The sequence below is a fragment of the Erpetoichthys calabaricus genome, chromosome 14, assembly GCF_900747795.2.
Source record: "Erpetoichthys calabaricus chromosome 14, fErpCal1.3, whole genome shotgun sequence".
Taxonomy (NCBI): domain Eukaryota; kingdom Metazoa; phylum Chordata; class Cladistia; order Polypteriformes; family Polypteridae; genus Erpetoichthys; species Erpetoichthys calabaricus.
Window position 1 is genome coordinate 3,274,655 of NC_041407.2, and position 21,573 is coordinate 3,296,227.

Consider the following 21,573-nt stretch of genomic DNA (forward strand, 5'->3'; position numbering starts at 1 on the left):
CGGGGGGGTAAACATTAACATTATACAAAGTGTCTGTTTTTACCTGCATTGTTATCAGTCTTTAATTTAATATTGTTTTTTGTATCAGTATGCTGCTGCTGGAGTATGTGAATTTCCCCCTGGGATTAATAAAGTATCTATCTATCTATCATAATATTGACGCGCACTCACACCAAACCAGTACGTCAAAGCGCGCGCCCGCTTCGCGCGTGACGTCACTTTACTGGCGCCGGAAACGAAAGCATCAGTGCTGTCGCCGCTGTGGGCACGTGAATGTTGACCTTAACTCTACAACTTAATGAACGCAGGAATATATCGACTGTTAATTTGAATTTTTGTTTGTTTTTTACCCTTAGATCTAGCAGCCTAAATATAAAATGCGACCGATCGCTGACACTGGAGAGCTCGCGTCTTTTATGAATCGTGAAGTGCCCCGTCGGTTCTGAATGTTTCTCGCTAGTAGAAGTCTCGCGTCAGCCCTGTGTCTTCGAGTTGCATGTACGGCAGGTAAACGACAGCCGAGCGTCTGCTGTGTGGCAATTCGGAGCACTTTTCTGCGGCCGCTCCTGTCGCCCAGCATGGCCACGGCGCCGTACACGGAGGGCTACTCGAGGAAAAAGGCGAAGCCGCCAAAGGACACACTGAGGCACATTCGAAACCGAGAGCTGCGGCGGAACTCCGAGCAGCACGGACCCGCCATCGTCTACGTGCAGGTGGTGGGAGCCGGCAGCCGTGACAACAATCCTTCAGTGTACGTCTTCTCGGACTGTAACAGGTAAGTGATGGCCAGGAGGTGAGCGGAATTAAATCTAAAAGTGTGTGTGTGTGTGTGTCGGCTACGAACAGAATAGCGACGACAGGCTGAGTGGCAGCCCATCAGACTCCGCTGAAGAGGGCCTTCCTCACCCATAATTGCCTTGTAAACTCAAACAAATGCAGGGAGTGAGCAAAATTGTGGAAATACAACGAGAAAATGAAGTTTAACTTTGAAATAACCAAATTCCAATTTATAAATGCCAAAGATAAATCATCTCAGGTTGACTGCCAATTAGCAGTTTGTGTCGGGTACAAATTATCATCAGACATGTTAACCGTCACATCTGAAAGTCAGTTTTTTTCTTTTCTTTTTTTAAATATGTTTCACTTCCCTCCATCATATTGACAGCAGCATGGAAAATACTGAAAGGGAAAAAAATCAGTTCAATTTTATCAGCTTGCACTTGTGAGCCAGCCTAAAGGTTCTTTTTTTATTGTTGATCGTAGGACCCATTTAATAATAATAATAATATTTATTTGTATAGCACATTTTCATTCAAAAAAGTAGCTCAAAGTGCTTTACATAATGAAGAACAGTAAAAAAAAAAAAATATATAACAACATAAGAAATTAAAATAAGACAATATTAGTTAACATAAAAAAAGAGTAAGGGTGGACAGAAAAAAAACACAAAAAAATAAAATCTGCAGGGGTCCCAGGCCACGAGACCACCCAGTCCCCTCTGGGCATTCTACCTAACATAAATGAAATAGTCCTCTTGTGTCTAGGGTTCTCACGGAAGGACTTGACGATGATGGACATGCAGACTTCTGGCTTTTAATTCTTCACTGTTGGAACATCATGGTGCTTCGCCACCACCAAAAGGACACCGGAGAAAGAAACAGAAGAGAGAATAGGGGTTAGTACAGATTTTAGAGCTACCATGGATAGTTATTATAATGAATTGGATATACAGAGTATCAGGATTTAAATTACAGTGAAGTTATGAGAAGGCCATGTTAAAGTAATGTGTTTTCAGCAGTTTTTTGAAGTGCTCCACTGTACAGGTGCTGGTCATAAAATGAGAATATCATGACAAAGTTGATTTATTTCAGTAATTCCATTCAAAAAGTGAAACTTGTATATGAGATTCATCAGTCTGTGTGTAATGAATGAATTTCAAATGTTTATTTCTTTTAATGTTGATGATTATAACTGACAACAACTAATGAAAGTCCCAAATTCAGTATCTCGGAAAATTAGAATATCAATTAAGACCAATGCAAAAAAAGGATTTTTAAAAATGTTGGCCAACTGAAAGGTATGAACATGAAAAGTATGAGCATGTACAGCACTCAATATTTAGTTGGGGCTCCTTTGGCCAGGATTACTGCAGCAATGCGGCGTGGCATGGAGTCGATCAGTCTGTGGCACTGCTCAGGTGTTATGAGAGCCCATGTTGCTCTGATAGTGGCCTTCAGCTCTTCTGAATTGTTGGGTCTGGCGTATTGCATCTTCCACTTCACAATACCCCATAGATTTTCTATGGGGTTAAGGTCAGGCGAGTTTGCTGGCCAATCAAGAGCAGGGATACCATGGTCCTTAAACCAGGTACTGGTAGCTTTGGCAATGTGTGCAGGTGCCAGGTCCTGTTGGAAAATGAAATCTGCATCTCCATAAAGTTCATCAGCAGCAGGAAGCATGAAGTGCTCTAAAACTTCCTGGTAGACGGCTTCGTTGACCATGGACCTCAGAAAACATCACTGACTGTGGAAACTTTACACTGGACCTCACGCAACATGGATTCTGTGCCTCTCCTCTCTTCCTCCAGACTCTGGGACCTTGATTTCCAAAGGAAATGCAAAATTTACTTTCATCAGAGAACATAACTTTGGACCACTCAGCAGCAGTCCAAAGGCGAGACGCTTCTGATGCTGTCTCTTGTTCAAGAGTGGCTTGACACAAGGAATGCGACAGCTGAAACCCATGTCTTGCATACGACTGTGCCTGGTGGTTCTTGAAGCACTGACTCCAGCTGCAGACCACTCTTTGTGAATCTCCCCCACATTTTTGAATGGGTTTTGCTTCACAATCCTCTCCAGGGTGTGGTTATCCCTATTGCTTGTCCACTTTTTTCTACCACATCTTGTCCTTCCCTTCGCCTCTCTATTAATGTGCTTGGACACAGAGCTCTGTGAACAGCCAGCCTCTTTAGCAATGACCTTTTGTGTCTTGCCCTCCTTGTGCGAGGTGTCAATGGTTGTCGTTTGGACAACTGTCAAGTCAGCAGTCTTCCCCATGATTGTGTAGCCTACAGAACTCGACTGAGAGACCATTTAAAGGCTTTTGCAGGTGTTTGGAGTTAATTAGCTGATTAGAATGTGGCACCAGGTGTCTTCAATATTGAACCTTTTCACAATATTCTAATTTTCCGAGATACTGAATTTGAGACTTTCATTAGTTGTCAGTTATAATCATCAACATTAAAAGAAATAAACATTTGAAATACATCAGTCTGTGTGTAATGAATGAATCGAATATACAAGTTTCACTTTTTGAATGGAATTACTGAAATAAATCAACTTTGTCATGATATTCTAATTTTATGACCAGTACCTGTATTAGCCTGGTGAATTCCTACTGGCAGGCTATTCCAGATTTTAGGTGCATAACAGCAGAAGGCCGCCCGCCTCACCACTTCTTTTAAGTTTTGCTCTCGGAATTCTAAGGAGACGCTCATTTGAGGATCTGAGGTTACGATTTGGAATATAAGGTGTCAGACATTCCGATATATAAGATGGGGCGAGATTATTTAAGACTTTATAAACCATAAGCAGAATAGTCGCCAAAAATACAATAAAGTTGTCCATTTTATGAATGAAAACATTTATGTGGTCGGCATGTGAAGGTAGGATGGTGAAATCTATAAAAAGCATAATAACAGCTGGAATTGTAGTGTTTAAACCCCAAATTCTGTTACATTAGTGACAGTCACACTTACTAAATTATTACTAACGTTGTGCATAATTTGGGGGGTGTTTTTTTTTTTTTTGCCCCTGCACACTCTTCTTTAAAGTGGCAAAACTGCTTAATGCCCTTTGTTTGTGACACTGGCACTTGTGCATTGTAGGCCTGAAAAAAGGCTTATGACCGTGTAGACAGGATTTGGGGACTCCAACACCCCTAATGTTCCACAGCCAGGATGGAGGCCACGTTGCACTTCTTGGATCCAAGGTTAGATCATCAAACAAACTCTCACTTCCTGCATCAGGGTGTAGCATTTGGTTGGGTGAGGCTATAAAACACGATTCTGGATGGGCCCTTGGATGGCCACCTTTTTAATAATTAGAATTGGCTGCATACCCTTCCCCAATCTTTTAATTAAAATTAAAAGGTGATCTGGGCAAATCTGATTCCTTAACTCGGTCTCGCTACTGCAGAGTTTCCTTACATCAGCAGTGACATTGCATATATGAAAACTATCAAAAGTGTATGCTATATACAAATTCTAGATGACAAAGACATTGTTCGGTCACTGTTCTGAATCCATCGTCCTTGTTTCCGTCACCTACCTTCCTTGCGCCATATTACTTTTCACAGTTTCCAAAGGTTGAGGCCCGGCACATGGTTGATACCGGGGTTTGCAGGTTTTTAACTGCTTAATCTGGAATGCTCATGTGTCTTTGCTTTATTTGCTTCCAGGTATTTGTTCAATTGTGGCGAAGGAACACAACGGCTCATGCAGGAACACAAGTAAGTATTGTTTGTGCGTTTACTTCAGTGTTTTGCTGCCTCACTTCACTGACCAAAGCCTGTTTTACTTACAGACTCAAAGTTTCCCGTTTAGATAACATCTTTGTGACGAGGATGAGCTGGGAGAATGTGGGTGGCTTGTCTGGTAGGTAACACACTCTGTTTGCAGTGTTTGAAATTGTACAGAACACCTAGTGCTTAGTATTGAGCCCTCACAACTTGGATTATGAAGTGGTCTCTACAGTAGGTGATCTGACTAGGTTTAGATTCAAAATATCAAATAAAACAGAGAAATTTACAATTGCAATTAGCATGCTTCATTTTTTCTGCTCTACGCAGCACATCTACAGATTGAAATTACAGTGGTGCCTTGGTTTGCGAGCATAATTCATTTTGGAAACGTGCTTGTAATCCAAAGCCCTCGTATATCAAAGCAAATTTCCCTGTAAGAAATAATGGAAACTGAGATGAATTGTTCCACAACCCAAAAATATTCATATAAAAATGATTAAAGCAAAATATAAAGTAAAAATATATCCGGTGAAATGAATTAACCTGTTTAGTGAAACACAATTACCTGGTAGGAGGGCGAGAGGAGAGGACGGTTATTGTGTAGGATGACTTTAACTCTAACTAACGGAATCACAGTTGGCTCACCGGAATCTTTTTCTTTTTGTGCTACTTTAACGAGGAACCCATCCAATGACGGTTGCTTTTGCCTCCTTTTGAGGATTTTGCGGAAATGTGACATTGGATTGTCGTTAAACAGACTCATCACTCGCAAGCAAAATAAAAAAATGCTTTGCGCGCACGCACACACACACAAACACACACACACGGTTACAATGCTATATTAAACTTTATACGCTCTTATGGAGGTGCGCCGACTGAGACAGAGCATGGGAGACAATTACCCAAAATCCTGCAGAGAGAGAGAAAGAGAACTACAATTGGCTCAGATGTGATCACGTGACGCTTGTCAGGCAAAGCGTATACGTACTACTGGTATTGCAGGACCTCACTCGTTTATCAAGCTAAAATTTTTTTTAAGAATTTTTGCTCATCTTGCAAAACACTCGCCGACCAAATTACTCGCAATCCAAGGTTTTACTGTACTAATTAACGAAAACAGCAGTGTGGTCGATCCATTAATAAATGCAGATGTGTGATTCTTGAATTTTTATAGAGAGAAATATTTAAAATAGGGTTGATTGTGCCAGCTTGATTTTATTTTTTTTTTTTTCTCACATCTGATACTTGCAATCAATCCTGCACTCTCTCTTTGTCAGCTTTCTGTTTCTAAACTAGAGATCTCTTGTCATTTCTCTCTATCTTAGTGTGTTACCATTCCTTTACATTTGGAAATAAGAATCCAACTAAATGCCAGCCAACTCTCAAAAGACTCTGATCATCTCACTGTGCCACTTCTGATGATGACTGCACTTTGTTTCATTTTTAGAGCCAATGTGTTATTCCATGTGTATAATAGCGATGCTTCATTGGCCTAGCTTCCTGGGTTTGAACGCCCGGTCCTAGTCAGTGTGGAGTCTGCAGGTTCTTCCAGGGTCTGTGTGGCTTTCTCCCCAACCTTCCATAGGTTGATTAGTGTCTCTAAATTGGCTCTGTGTGAGTCTGGGGGACGTAGAATGGCACTCTGTCTAGGGTTGTTCTGCGTGGTGTTGGGATAGACTCTCCCCATCCCGTGACACCGACTAGAATCAATTCAGGCTTGAATCTGACAACATTATTATGTGTGCCATTTGCTTGTTCGCTGTTTATCCTTGTGGGGTCCCTCTGGGAGCTTTGGTTTCCTCCCACAGTCCACAAGACATGTAAGTTAGGTGGCTTGACAAAGTTAAATTGGTGCCTGATATATATACGTGTGTGTGGTCCTCCTTGTGCCCAATGCTTGCTGGGATAGGCTTCAGCATCCCCTTAGTCCTCCTCTGGATAAGCATGTGTGGAAGATGGATGTACATATGCTCAGTCATTTCAATAATTTTTTTGCCTTGTAGCTTAATAAGTCATTTACAGTTTTAGGCTAATCAAGTAACGGGGTGTTAATGTGTTTTAATTCAGGAATGATCTTAACCCTGAAGGACACTGGCGTTCCTGAGTGTGTGCTTTCTGGACCGCCACAGCTGGTGAGTTAAACCGATTTCTCATTGTTTGTTCCTCCCGTCATGGTGAAGCCCTCCTATTAACAAATCTTTATATTTCTTTCTCCATTATATGAGACTTTTGCCTGCCATTCAGTCACGTTGTAGAACTGGTAAAGGCGATTGGCCATTTTTAAAATAAAAATCTTAATTTGTTTGGTGATAAAAGGTAACCTGGATGGTTTATTTTTACAATATTTCCATTATCTTAATATTCAGCAGAGTTTGTTTTTTGTACTCGTGTTCTGGAATGGTGAAAAAGTTTTGAGCCTTAAATGGAGGTTTTCTTTGCTGGTAATTTTTTAAGTGACTGCAAGTTGTTTCTGCGTACTAAAATATGCGAGATAGGTGAGTTACCAGTTGCTGCTTTTTATGGTTTATGGATGTTTCTTGTTCCAGAGCTAAGTGAAGTGTTTTTCTATCACTGAAGTTGTAATGCTTTAGTACAATACAACTTTGAGGACTCGTTCTCACCTCAGTTCACAGTTCACTCCAAAAGGCTGAAGTCAAAGTGTGAGGTGTAGAACTACAGTATGTTACATTGGCACATCTCTGGAAGGGGACCCAATGGACTTAATGACCTTTGACATGGATTACTGAAGAACATGTTGCCGTCTCAGAACAACGTGTAAAGGACAATTGAAGAGTGATGGTGTATGTGAGAGCAAACAGTTACTTGGGTTACTTGGTGGTCCATTCAATCCATTCTTTATGCACACCTAAGCATAAGAAGGGTCTGTTCATGTTGGGCAACCAGAATATTACCTCCTGAAATAAAGCATTACATCCAATACTTGAGGGCACTGAAAAGTCGAGACTAGGAGTAATTTAAGAATGCATCAGTGTGACCCAACACAGTGGAAGAGTGGCATTTCTCCAACACTAAAAGCTATTCCAGGTCCAAGGGACTGCTGGGAAAACCACATGTACACTTTTTTATGATGTAGAGGGTGTAGTCCTTATTTATTGTGTGTCTCATTACTTAATATTACACCAACATGATGTGGTGTTTCCAGTAGCCAGAGAGGGAGGCTTTGTCCACCATCGCCCTTCTTCACCATCCTCACTCACAGTGCACAGATTGAAAAGCCTGCTCTGCGAGTCTGTGGATTCAAAGAGATGTCAGACCCACCTTAGCCCCATTTGACTACCACAGGTTCCTCAGTCTGAAGAGCTACCTCTCTGGGACGCGCTGTGAAGTCAGAAATTAAAGAGTGGTTGTACAAGCAAGAGCAAACTTTTTGAGTAGTGTAGAAAAACTTTTGTCAGTGTTATAAAAATGTATTTTTGTAATCTGGTATTATTTTGAAAACTGAAACTTGTATTATTTCAGTGGTCTTTCTCTTAACATGTCAGGCGCAAACTATTTTTTATTACACCCTTGAAAGAAGTTTGGGTACCAATTAAGGGATACCCTTGGTATTTTTCAAGTTGAAGTTATTTCTTCATAAACCTGCCATATATGCATTTGCCATGTGAAATTGTGTTACAAAGATAACCGTTTACAATCTCTCTCTATTATATAAAAAAAATCTTGGTGGAAGAGAGACGAGTTGTGATCTTCTCGGAAGACACTTTAAAGACCCGCGAGATAAACGCGATTGGCCATGTTCCTTAACGTGAAACTTGGTGCCAAGAGATTGCAATTTGACGTCCCGCGAGACAAGGCAGTGAGACAACCATTTAAAACAAGTTCATGGACGTCTAACCAAGCAGTTGTTGGAATGCTTTTGGCAGACAGACCTCATGTGCTGCCAGCAGCAGGAAGCCAGCAGATGATCCGACCGCTTCTTCTTAGCGTGCGTTCAGCCCCCCCTTCACAACACGAGCAGTGTTATACGTCCTGCGAGAAAGAGATTTAACCACGCCGGGGGCCGGAAATAAAGGACTAGTATTGTTTTTACAAAAGTTTTAAAGTAAAAGTGAAAATAATGCATATGTAACAATTCCCATGAAAATAACAATCTCTTTAAATTGTATATCCGGTAAACCAAACCCGGGGGTGGGCAAGTGAAGCGAGCAGGGGGCTGAGCCCCCTAGTAAATTTTAAAAAATACTTTGCCCTCTCTGGTGCTTTACATTAGAGGGTATGTGTCATGGAGGAAATGCTTAAAAATGTCCCAGATACATCCATTTTTTGGAGTATTGATCCATGCTTTCTGTGTTTCTGTGACTACAAATGGGATCTGGAAATAATCATTTTATCACATAGCCCTGGTACTGTTTTTCTCATGGTAAGGATCCATCTTACTAACCAAAGGTTGTAAACCAGATATGGGCGCATCAAGGCGCACGAGCACTGCCGCACTGCACAGAAAACACAAACGAGAAGGTTGTAAACCGGATGTCACGCGCACTGCTGCACTGCAACGAGCCCGCCACCTGTAAACTAGACTTGCTCTAATCCACTGTGCCAGTAATGTAGATCACATAACGGTCATTCAGTTTGGCACCCGCCCCAGAGTCAAACGCAGCGGCGTCCACAGAGAAAACAAAAACGAGAGGATTCAGCGCATATGTGAATCAAATTACAGTATTACAGTACGGAATCCCCAGACGTCCAAACTACACGGTGCAAACCGGATATGGACGCAGGGCTGAACTTGCTGTGTTCCACTCTGCCAGCAGTTGGTGTCAGCAAAGGCAATGGAATCACATCTCCACAAAACGAGACCGCTTTACTACAGATATGCCTATGTAATTAAATGACGTTTCCCCAGACGCACCCACCCTCCATGATATGTCATCCATCCAGATATCGGACGGAACAGAAACTGATTGCCATTCTTGGATTTCCGATTCGCTGGCGAATTGCGGGCTTACTAGTACTTTTACTATTTCATTGTTGAAGTTGTCACATAAATCCAGAAGTCAATCAAAACATAACCAACCACCTGAAGAGTTTACTGTGATTTGGTCTTTCTAGAGGAAACCACGACTCCTGAAGGATGAAAGGTTGTTGCACCAGACGACGAAGTAGTGGGAAACGCACATGGCTGGTCTACTTTTAAAATGGCCTTTTTTTTTTTTTGTGTTCAACAATGATATATTTAAATTATTTTACAAAGTGTGTGTGATCACAAGGCACAGATCAATACTCAACACCTTTCTTTGCTTCATAAATGGATGTATTTGGTAGATTTTTGAGCTTTTCCCCTGTGCCCTATAGCCTCCATTGTAAAGCACCAGTATGGGCAAAGTATTACATTTATAGAATATGTTTAACTTTAGAACACATTATCACCTGGCAAATGTATATATAGCATGTCTGTGAAGAAATGACTTGAAAAATGCAACGTTTTATGCTTTAAAAATTATGTTTGATCATTAAATAGGCTGCAAAGAAATCCTGCAGCTCTCATCTATTGTCTGATGTAGAGCACACTTGGGTGTGAAATGTATTTGTGTGCTTCTCTCATATTTAAAGCAGAAAGTGATTGTTCCGAATGTTACCTTTGATCGGCACTGAAACTTCTGAACTTAACACATACAGTGCAGTGGTTTCTCCACTTGACTTTTAGTGCCACCTAGTGGTACTATCTTGCTTGCTTTTAAAACTAAATTTCTTCTGGTGATTTGCAGCCATCAGAAATGCTGTGGAGGTGAGATTGAAGTGTTCGTACAATAATCACATGAAGGCTGTATAGAATACTCTTCATATAAAATAGTAAAGAGAGATGAGTAAATATATTCATTGTGCAATTGTAAAATAATGAATTAAAATGACAGAAAAAATGAGTAGCCTAGTACCTGTGGCCCCACTGGAGCACCATTAGCCTTGTGCTGAAGGTGTTCCATATGTAAACCTACCATTTAGGGGGTCTAACATTTTAGCTCACACTAAACTTGCTGCGTCTGCCTCCAGAAAGTCTGGGATGGTCACAAGATTGTAGAAAGAAGGCAACTTTAAATATGAGTGGAAATAGAAATTACATTTAAGAATTCCAGTTACTTAAGGGGTGTTGTTGTTTTTTCTTCTTTTATTGCTTTCCACGTTGTTTTCAATTTCAGCAGCAATCCCATTTAAACAGACCGTGTGCTAAACTTGCTGTTTACTCCTATGGATTCTGTTTTCTTCGATGCTCAGACGTTTGTTTTAAGTCAATGTTTGCATGTAGAATTGTTTGCATTCTCCATTTTTGAGGACTGTCACTTTATTACTCTTGTGTACAATTTTAACTTTGCAGGGAAAATATGTGGATGCCATTCGTGCGTTTTCTGGACCACTGGAAGAAATAAATATAGGCAAGTGATTTCCTACATTTTTAGTAAATGTTTGAGCCTATGGGAAAGTGATTTACTATGACTTAAAGTGCCTTCAGAAAGTATTCAGAACTCTTCACTTTTTTACATGTTATGTTGCAGCCTGATTCTAAAATTGTTAAAATTAATTTTTTCCATCATCGGCAACACTCAATAGCCCAGAAGAAAAAGTGAAAACAGAATTTTTACAAAAACTTGACACCAGTATTCAGAGCCTGCGCTATGACACTAGAATTCCGGCTCAGGTGTGACCCATTCTGTTGGCCATTCTTGATGTTTCTACACCTTGTTTGGAGGCCACTTATGGTCAGTTCAGTTGAGATGATTAGGAAAGGTGCACACCAGCTTACCTGGTGTCTTGTTATTCTGCTAGATCCTGAAACCTTGAGGAATCATCCTGAGGAAAACTCCAGTATAGTTAAACAAAACATGTAATCCGTTTACTGTTTACACTCGTATAAGTCACTAAGATCAATTAAAATAGATAATGGGCTTAATGACTCTCATTTATAATTGGGCAGCAGTCAGAAGGACCTGACACTTCATGTCTATGTATGTCTGATCTTCACTGACTGCTTTGGTTTTGTTCAGTCTGTACTTGGGTTTGAAAGAGAAAAAATAAAATTTTAGATATCCGTTTGTTTCAGCTGGGGTTAGAGATGGAGAGAGGGAGGATATAAATGACTGCAGTTGATATTATACACCAGCTGTGCCATCTGTCTAAAACGGGTTGAAATGTAAGTAATCAACGTGCACCATGCAAGGCATACAGGTCTCTTGTTATATGTCTTTTGGTATGGAATAAGTGTCCCGTTCCGAGATCACAGCGGGTTATTTGATCAACGAGATACAATCAAAATAATTAATTTTATATAGCGCCTTTCCCATGCTCAATGCGCTTAATTACTGCAATTATTTAAGTAGTTTGTGTAATTATTATAAATGAATAGCTAGGCACTGAAAACAAAAATGGACGTTATAATTGAGCAAATTTATGTAAAAATGTATTTTAGAGGCAATCACACTCATCAATCACCTGAGTGCATTTAAATCGAATTTAGTGTTGCAGGGAATTGAAACCCACTCCAGAAAACGAAGTAGTGATTCCTTGTTGAAGATATTTATGTAGTGTTAATATCATTTTAAATCCTTACATTAATTAATAATCTGTGTAAATTAGAGTTTAGATTTGCTATTGTGTATGTAACTAGAATAGTTTATATATTTAAATTATGCTTGCAGGAAACTTTTCTAATAAGATTCTCTGATTATAAAAATCTATGGACAGATGTAAATAAAGTACAAATGTCTTTTTTTTTTTTTTAATTGGCAGTGCTTTGGATTAGAAATATAATTTTGATGAATCATTTACTTTGTCTTTGAAATTAAACTGTTAGTCCTCCAGTAAATGTTTTAATTGACAACAATTGTGTCTTTTAGAATCTATAGAATGGAACTGAATGTTTTTGCAAGGTTTTGTATTTTAATTTATAATGCCTTGCATATGCATTATGGTGTAGTGTTCTGATACAATTTTTCTTTTTGTAAAGTTTGTATTCAAAATTGGAATTAAAATGTAGGGGGTGGGGGGTTTAAAATTGATCCATATTCCAGTTTTGCTGCTTCAGGTAACATTTGCACAATGCTCATATTTATTGCTAAAATGTGTCTGTTTCTCCTCCCGGTTGTAGTGCATAGTAGACTTGTTCTGAAATGATCTTGCACTCTGTCCTTGCACAGTGTTGCTCATACAAGCCATCTTATCTGTTTCCAGCTGTCCGTCACTTCACTGACCCGCCACACTCTGACAACACCATGACTGTTCATCAGGTGCCCATTTTTGGTGAGTGAGCGTCTGTGTGGGTATCCCTGGGGGGATGTCAGTGTAATGTTCACTGACTGTAAGGACTTGGGAATCTGGTGTGTTATTGTAAATCGCTCATAAATGCAACTTTTGGTTTTGCAAACTGATACATTTCCGAGAATTTCTGACATAATTTCAGGTCAACATACGTTTTGCCTAATTTGGATCAGCTTAAATGAATCCCTGTGCTTCTTTACAATGTGTTTTGTAATTTTGCAGCCAAGCTAAAGCCCACCAAGAGGAAGCATTCCCCTAGCTCAGATACAGCCTCCCCAAGCCAGTCCCCTCGGGCAGACCAGGAGGAAAATGAAAACTTTACAAGTGACCCTGATCAGAGCTGTGGTAGTAAAGGTAAGATGGCCACTTGAAGTGGAGTGGTGGGATTACGCCTAGTCATGGAGTGTCATGGTCTGCTCTCATCACTTTCTCCATTAGTTGCTCATGAACTATTCTTCAGTATTTCCATTTTTTAAAATGCATTGAGCCTTCCTACTGTTGGAAAGGTAACTGCACACATGAAAGATATTCTATGAAATAAATAATCGAGGATAATGAGTCTGGTGTTAGTCATATGTAAAAGTAAGCACACTCCATTTTAACACATGGGCACAGCAACATTTGATCTTCATTTCTGTTTTCTGTGGGAAGCCCTGGTTTGTGGTTGTATAAGTTAAAGCTGATAACATATTGAGGAAGTGAACAGCTGATGATGATTTGTTGCGGAGTACCTGATGCCATCTTTGCTTACTTGTTTATCCCCTTTTCTGATATCTTTTATCACAGGTGCAAGTCCAAGAAAATCAAGAAAAGATCAATCATTAGTTGTGGCTTTCATCTGCAAGGTAAATGTTGCATATTTACAATAAATCCAATCGATGTCTGACATCACTACTTTCTAATTTGTAATACATGGAAACGTGTAACATTAAAATTTAATGATCTTGTTTCTGTCTTGGTTGTATTTTTAAATTAATTTAATTTAATTAATATTTTTATTTTATTAATTTTCATTGTAATCATTCCATACAAACAGATCAATTTATAACCCAACAAATTTGAAGACTAATCAAACCCCACCCCCGAGAAGGAGAGCTTAGCTAAAGGAAAATTGCTTAAGGCTTTTTAATAAGGCAATGATCTTGTTTTTGAATACCTTGTCCTGGACAATCGCTCTTAAATGTCACTCGTTCATTTGGAATACCAGGAAAACGCTGACCACTACAGATTAGCAAAAACTGATGTCGAGGCTTTTATCTTCAATTTTATTTGATTAGCTTTCCTATATTTTTTTTTGACTGCTTGCGATGTTGAAAGTCATTTCTGAGTGTCATGTAAATGAAGTGGACGCTTCTGAACCACTTAAAGTGTTTGATTAATATCACTTTTTAAAAATAATTATTTATGCTTGCAGCTTCACCCTAAGAAAGGAAATTTTTTGGTTGCTAAGGCCAAGGAGCTGGGGTTGCCTGTGTAAGTAACAGTTCTGATATTATAAGGGTGGGATTTTTCTTCTTAATATATTCAAACTGTCTAAAATTAAGGAAACTATACTTTTTGTGTAATTGATATGCTTATTTTTATTATCTTTTTAGTGGAACAGCAGCAATAGGTCCAATAATTTCACAACTGAAAAATGGAAAGAGTGTCATGTTTGAAGGAAAGGAGGTAAGAAGCCAAACGTGTTTAGACTGTCTGAATTAGCAAAACATGGGAGACAGTTATGTCTCTTAATATAATGCAGCATGTGAGAAATGTGGTGTAGTGGAAGTGGGCACTCGGCTAGACACCTAAAGAATCCAAAGCTGTTCACCCACTGTAGCCCAAGGGAAGAGTCAGCCCTGGAGACGGCACCAGTCCACCCACACCAACAGACACTCACACGGAGCCCAATTTAGAGTTGCCAATAAAGTCTTTTCAGATTCTCTGATCTTCAGATGTAAGTTTCATATCCGACTAGTGTACCCTGTTGTTCTAGATTCTTCCTGAAGATGTATGCACACCTACAGACCCTGGGCCAGTGTTTATAGTCGTGGAGTGCCCCAGTGAGGAGTTCATTGACCCAGTCTGCAATAATGAGCATCTTAATCGGTAAGGCTTTTCTTTCCAAAAATTTTATTCAGCTGTCGTGATTGCTTCATTTACTTTCACATTTAGGTATCTCAAATCATGTCTGCCCTCTTTAGGCCTGTAAATATCTGTTCGTAATGTTCATCTGGGGATGTTTGATTCACATTAAGACATTGTATCAAAGTTAATGTGCCTCCAGTGTCCACATTGTGCATGTCGCTCCTGTGGTGTAAGATTTGGGGGTTTGACCCTTGGTCGCAAAGGGCATTCGTTTCTCACCTTACTCTGTATTTGGGTGGTGTGACCTGATCACATGTGAGTCTGCGCCATTTTTTCTGTGTGTTCAGCTGCTGTTTGATGCGATCATAAGAGAGGTTAAGAGGCTGTAAGTCTGGATCAGGTACTAGGATTGATCTGTCTGACTGGTACTTATGTGAGTTGTTTATGTGAACTTGTATGCATGTGTGGATTTATTTTTATACAGAGATTGCCTAATTATCAGTAGAAACATTTCCCATAATGCAGTGTTTTCCAGTTGTTTTGGTCTGCACCAGAGCTTCATTGCCTTAGGACTACAGGGAAAATAGTTTCAGAATGTAAAAAACTGCGTACGCTAGCTAGGTGTGGAAACGCCATAAGAGCGTGTTTCAGGAAAGCGTTTAAAACATTCTTATTCTCACTTGTTGTTTTGGATGCTTTTAGTTCTCGCCTCCATTTGACTAACATTACAAACCAATCTTTGAACTGTTAGCCAGAAATCTCCACATGGAACTTTACAATTGTTGGAGTTGCTGAAAGGGGATGAGTTTGAGTTCTGGCTGCCCCCGTCCCACCTCCAGATTTTCCATGGTCGTAATTTATTCTGTATAAGAGTCAGTTTCTTCAGTGTGCTTAAATTAAATGACAAAACCTGTCTTTTTTTTCTTTTCTCCTCCCCACTTCATCCTTTATCTACAGCCATTGTGTCGGAGGTAGTGAAGACCCAGCAGCCCTGGTGGTGCACATGACACCTGAATCAGTTTTGCAGAGTGACAAATATAAAGAATGGCTTGAGAGGTATGTGATAAAGCGTTTTCCATTTCTAGTAATCGAAATGTGAACAAAGGAGGGAGAGGGCCTTACAATAAACCTCTAAAGTTTCCAGGTTAAATAATTGTTCCAAAAATGAGACTTCTTCACTAAGAGAATGAGGTAGTCAAAATGTAGCTGTTCAGGGCGTCTTCATGATGATTCATGGTGAATATTTTACTTGATAATAAAGGTCAGTTACACTTTTTGAGGTCTTAGGGTTCTTTCTTTTCTGTTTTCTAGAGTTTGACTCTTCCTCTGTCGCACCTTCATCACCTCTAACTTTGAGAGCAGTTTACTTTTTAATAATCTTCCTTTACAAGTTTATAACAGATTGTAACAAAAAATGATGCTGCTGACTTCTGATGGTGATGCTGTGACATCTGATTTGCTGATTCCAGCACCGTAGATTACCAGTACCTCTTGGTGGTGCTTGCCCCTTTTTAACTTGCTTACTCACTCTTCCACTGACTTGTTTTTCGAGCTCTTAGTAGATGCTTATTTCTGGTTCATATTTTCAGGAATTTCTCCATTGGCCTTCACATGAACTCTCCACTAATCAAGTCCTGCTTAAAAATCACATTATCTGGTGTGCTGTTATGTATTCTCCAATTGATTAATTCTCTTCTATGGTTTTTTTTTGTGCTACTTGTTCATATTGGCAGTCTATTTCCAGTCCTGTTGGTTCATATTAACTTTTGTTGGTTTCCAGTAATTTTCAAAATTATTCAAAATACATTTCGTATGTTTTTCTTCATAATGTGCTGCGTCAACGTAGTGTCTGTAACCTTATAATCAACTGACTATTACTATAGTGTTCCTCAACCTTTTTGTAACTGTCTTTGTGACCCACCTGTGAGGTGAGAGATTGAGGGGGCTGCGTCAGTCGTCTTGGTGAAACGAGTATAAACGTAAGAGTGGTGAGCTGCCCCTTTGGTAAATTGAGCGTGATGGGATTGAACACGATCACCAGAGCGACCCACAACCATTATAACCATTATGTAGTATCTCACTACCCTGAAGTGGGCTGCAACCCATTTGTTGAGAATTACTGAATGAGATGTGTATGCAAGCACGTCACTGTGCTCTGTGCATATGACAATAATTAAATCTATGAACCTACACAGGGCAGGCATGCAGATGATTGTTAAACTCAGTTTATGGAGGTCTTCCAGACATTTCTTAGGGCAGATTATTTATTTATTTTTTTGCTTTATCTTCTACATCTGATAAATTTAACTCTTAAATATTGCTTTCTCTCTTAAACAATGGCACAAAAAGTCCTTTAAATCGCTTTTTGCAATTTGAATTGGTTACTAATGTACTGAGCTAAGTGGGTAACAGATGGATAAATGGACTAGCACTCTAACAACAAAGACGGTAGATAACCCTTAAAATGACCGTTGTCTAGTTCACAACAGAAACTGCTGTCTTTCTTCGGCCAACTAGCAGTGTGGCTGCCTGCTGCTCTGAACTTCCTTGGCTCCTTCCATGTGGTTTTGATCTTCTCTCTAACTTAAGTTGTGCTCTCCTGTGCCGTGTTCACTGACTGTTTCACACCATTTACCTGGGGTCACATGTAACCCCATATTTCCCCAATTCAAGTCGTGTTCCTTTGCAGGTGGCCACATGCCTACTCCAATGGACTTTAGCAGAAGAAAGGTGACTTGTAAGTGCTGCTCTGTAAGTGTTTGATCCCCAAGTCCCCTGAGCTACATCACTCAGGCCAGCTTTATACTTGAACTGCCCCCTCTGTCAGCCCATGAACGTCACCTGAGCATCGTCTTTCTCTGGACCGGCCTGCAGACATTACACTGAGAATAAGTTACAATTAACATTTAAACTAAGAGCTAGCCATTTAACACATTCCTCTACCAGTTTAGATAATGTTACAGAGAAATGTCCAGGGGTTAAGCACTAATTTGTTCTGCCTTATGAAACAACTTCATTATGATCTCAAAAACTAAAAATATGAGTCTAAATCTTATAAGAGACATAAGCTGTATAATTAAATGACACAAACAAGTTGCTTCTAATTAGGAAATTTGAGTAAAACCTTGCGTCCACTCAAGACACCGAGTTTGATGTCCCTCGTAGTGTATTTCAGTTAATCTTTAATGAATTTCCTTTTATCTGTTCTCTGCAGGTTTGGACCCAACACAGAGCATCTTATTCTAAATGAACAGGTACAGAGGCTTCATAACCTTCGAAGTCACAAGATTCAGACTCAGCTTAATTTAATTCACCCAGAAATTTTCCCCATTTTGAAGGACTACCCATTTGAGGTATGTATGCTTTGTTTATGTTCCCTACATATATAGGTTCCATATATATTTATTTTTATATATAGCTTATGGCATAAAAGAAGTTTCTGAGAGCCTTTGTAATCCACATGTTGTGGATTTACAGCTGGCTACTGGCAGTTAACACAGGGCAAATTTCCAGACTGGTACAGGATATGGTGTGATTCCTCAACAAAATACTTGGCGTACTTGGCAGGAGTTATACTGTAGATGGGTGGAGTGTGGTGGGAGCTGAGTGAGATGGTGGGTTTCCAAGACAAAATAGTGGCAAAAACATAAAGAATACTCCGTTCCTAAGACAGGGGCGTGGAGACAAAAAGATTGAGGGGTCCTGGAGCCTATCCTGATAGGATAGTTTGCAATTCCGATAATGTATGGATTGAACAAAAGCACTTTCAGCTGAGGAGACCAACATATCATATGCTGGAACATGGAAGCAGCACTCAGCTACTTATGTGAAATATTGCCCAAAGTTGTTATAGTCACCATGCAGGGTCCATTTAACCTCGCTAGAGGTATGAAAACCATAAAGAATGTGTTTTAAAAGAGGAGAGTAGATATAGCAACTTCTTTTGTCTTTGCCTCTTTAACACTAGAATTCCTGTAGCCTACGAAAAAACTCGTAATCCCGACCCATCTTAAATCACTTTGCCACCTCTCCATCAGCGTCTTTTGTTTTGTAAATGCGTCGATCAGCACAAGCAGCCTGCTGTCCCGTCCCCTGCCTTGACTGAGCTCAGTTCAGACAAAAACTTCTCCCAGCTCAAGCCAAGGCTCCTTATCTGCATGTGAGATCTGGAGTTGTATAGAGTAAATAAATACAGCACATCGTATCTTTGATTGTGGGTACTGAGCCAGACATCGGCCACAGCGCTGCTTTTGTGAAAAGAATGGAGATAAATGCCATCAACTTGGAGAAGGAGAGGCAAATTCATTGTACCACGTGAGCATCACTGAGTGAATAAAACTGAATAATAAAGAAAACATGCGCTAACTTTTACAAGTAGCCAAAATTTACACCGGGTGTTACAGACTCGAATCAAATGTGTGTTTTTATTATAGTAATAATAATAATAGCAGCTCACTACTCAAAACGCAGAGCGCCCGGTCTCGAACCTGAGACCTTTGGGTTATAAGGCAGCAGTTCTTAATTCTGCACCATTCAAGAATACGTGTAAACTCCCTTTCGATTGACATTTGAGCTTGAGTTTTTAACTAATTGATAGCCACATGTAAATCGAATGCTTTTTTTTCCCTTTGGTTATATTCTTGAATAAGGCGCACGTGTTTATTTGATATTTGGACTAAACGTCACTATTAGTATAACATGGAAGAAGTTTCTACTTTAGGTATGTGTTCAGCATTTCTCGCATTTCTTTTCATCCTACACTTACCTAGATCTTTGTAGACACGGAACACGCATGACCTGCATGTATTCCAAATAACCATGTACTGTATTATTTACCCTATACAACTCCAGATCTCACACGCAGATAAGGAGCCTTGGCTTGAGCTGGGAGAACTTTCTGTCCAAGCTGAGCTCCGTCAAGGCAGGGGATGGGACAGCAGGCTGCTTGCGGTGATCGACACATTTACAACACAAAAGACGCTGATGGAGAGGCGCAAAGGGATTTAAGGTGGGCCGGGATTACAAGTTTTTTCGTAGGCTTCAGGAATTCTGGTGGTAAAGTACAACGGCTCTACTGGTGGACACTAATAGACTTTCACAATCAGTGACTTATCTCTTGGAATGTTCTTAAAGCCCAGTTACTGGTTATTTTATGTATTGGATTTCAAACTTAATCCCAACTCACCTTTTCTTTGGTCCATCACTGGCTGCAGTTAATAATTCGTTTCATTTTGTATGGGCTCTAAAAGTTAGTCCTGTGTTGACCACATTGCAGTTTTTTTTTCCCCCCCATACTCCACGTTTTCACAGTCAAACTGTCATAACTGACTTGAAAATGTCACAAAACATGGCATTTTCAGAGTTAGTCGTATTAGTCGTGTGTGAAAGCACTTTGATGTGTAAATGTGCTAAAGAAATAAATGCTGTTGTATTGTTTGAAACACCGAACGTGCATCACAAGAAAACAGACTGATAGAATTGCACCCTGTTTGATCCTTCAGTAGCTTCAGGAAGAAATGTGTGTGTGTGTGTGTGTGTGCGCGCGTGTGTTTTAGTTCAGCCATCCAAAGTTGTGTGAATTTTGTATTCCACTAAGCTGTGATGTGAGGCAGATCGGTTTTCTCTGAGGTGTTACTGAGTGGAAAGCCTATTTCTTTTCTGACATAAATGCTTTAAAAGATGAAAGCCACTGAGACCATTTAAGTATTTAGAGGGATTGACGTGGGGTTAGAGGTTAGAGGCAGACGGTAACCTATGGGTTCCATGATTCTGAGATCAAACTGTTCAAACAGACGCTCTAATTTTGATTTGACTCTTCACAAGATCAGAGGTAGATGTAAAGCTTAAAAAAATAACCCAAGCTATTTATTCACACAAGGCCTGAATATCTAAATTGCTCAATGGCTTCTATGCCTGTAAACATTGGTTTCTTCATTTAATATTACTTCTTTGACAGACTTTGTTGCAGTTCATTATTTGGTGGGCATCTCAGAAGTGGGCAAACACAACGATAGGACCCTACTTGTGACCATGTCATGCCTGGAAACGTTAGTAGTGATTTTCACTCTGATAGATAGATAGATAGATAGATAGATAGATGGATACTTTATTAATCCCAAGAGGAAATTCACATTTGTCTGTCTTCATTTATTTAATCTTAGCATGTCGGGGGCCGTCGTGGCATGGTCCCATGAGGATCCAGTCATGTGGTGTAACATACCCAGTGACTCAGTCCAGCTAGTCTGTGACTCGTCCCGATTTTATCTCAAGTTGAAGGGAGCTGAGAACCCTTGAGCGCACACACATATAATGTACATACAAGGAATAAGGAACATGGGTGTTCTGGGCCTGACAAACCAAATTGATGCTGCTCTGTCCGATGCCTTGTGTTTTACATACTTCGATAGAAGAGATTTCTGTGTGCTCAGATAATTCTCTTAGCTCCAAAGTACAGGAACTTTCTTTTAACCAATTAAACCAATTCTTGCAGTGATTACTCTGAACTCATGACGGATTTACACTGAAAAATATCTGCGGACTTGGCTCCCACGTCACCAACGTAGTTCAGTACAATATTAACACAGCATCTGCTGCTGCACCAGTCTGCTTATGAGCCTCACAATTGTCTCTACCCTGACTTGTGAACAAGACCCTTGGGTAGCAATTTGTCCTGATCTGCAGAGAAAAAGTCGCGTTTCTCCGAGTGTAGAC

General features: G+C 39.9%; 1 protein-coding gene across 2 annotated transcripts in view; it reads left to right on the forward strand.

The window, feature by feature from the left end:
- Positions 1–234: 234 nt before the first annotated feature.
- Positions 235–21,573, forward strand: part of elac2 (elaC ribonuclease Z 2) — a 59,040-nt gene continuing 37,701 nt past the window's right edge. For both annotated transcript variants that reach the window (XM_028819842.2, XM_028819843.2), the window contains exons 1-13: positions 235–775; positions 4,459–4,509; positions 4,584–4,654; positions 6,589–6,653; positions 10,856–10,913; positions 12,706–12,774; positions 13,015–13,146; positions 13,579–13,637; positions 14,207–14,265; positions 14,388–14,460; positions 14,771–14,883; positions 15,820–15,918; positions 18,077–18,215. In XM_028819842.2, coding sequence (XP_028675675.2) covers positions 447–775; positions 4,459–4,509; positions 4,584–4,654; positions 6,589–6,653; positions 10,856–10,913; positions 12,706–12,774; positions 13,015–13,146; positions 13,579–13,637; positions 14,207–14,265; positions 14,388–14,460; positions 14,771–14,883; positions 15,820–15,918; positions 18,077–18,215 — 1,317 coding nt within the window. In that variant the 5' untranslated portion in view covers positions 235–446. The remainder of the gene's footprint in view (positions 776–4,458; positions 4,510–4,583; positions 4,655–6,588; positions 6,654–10,855; positions 10,914–12,705; positions 12,775–13,014; positions 13,147–13,578; positions 13,638–14,206; positions 14,266–14,387; positions 14,461–14,770; positions 14,884–15,819; positions 15,919–18,076; positions 18,216–21,573) is intronic.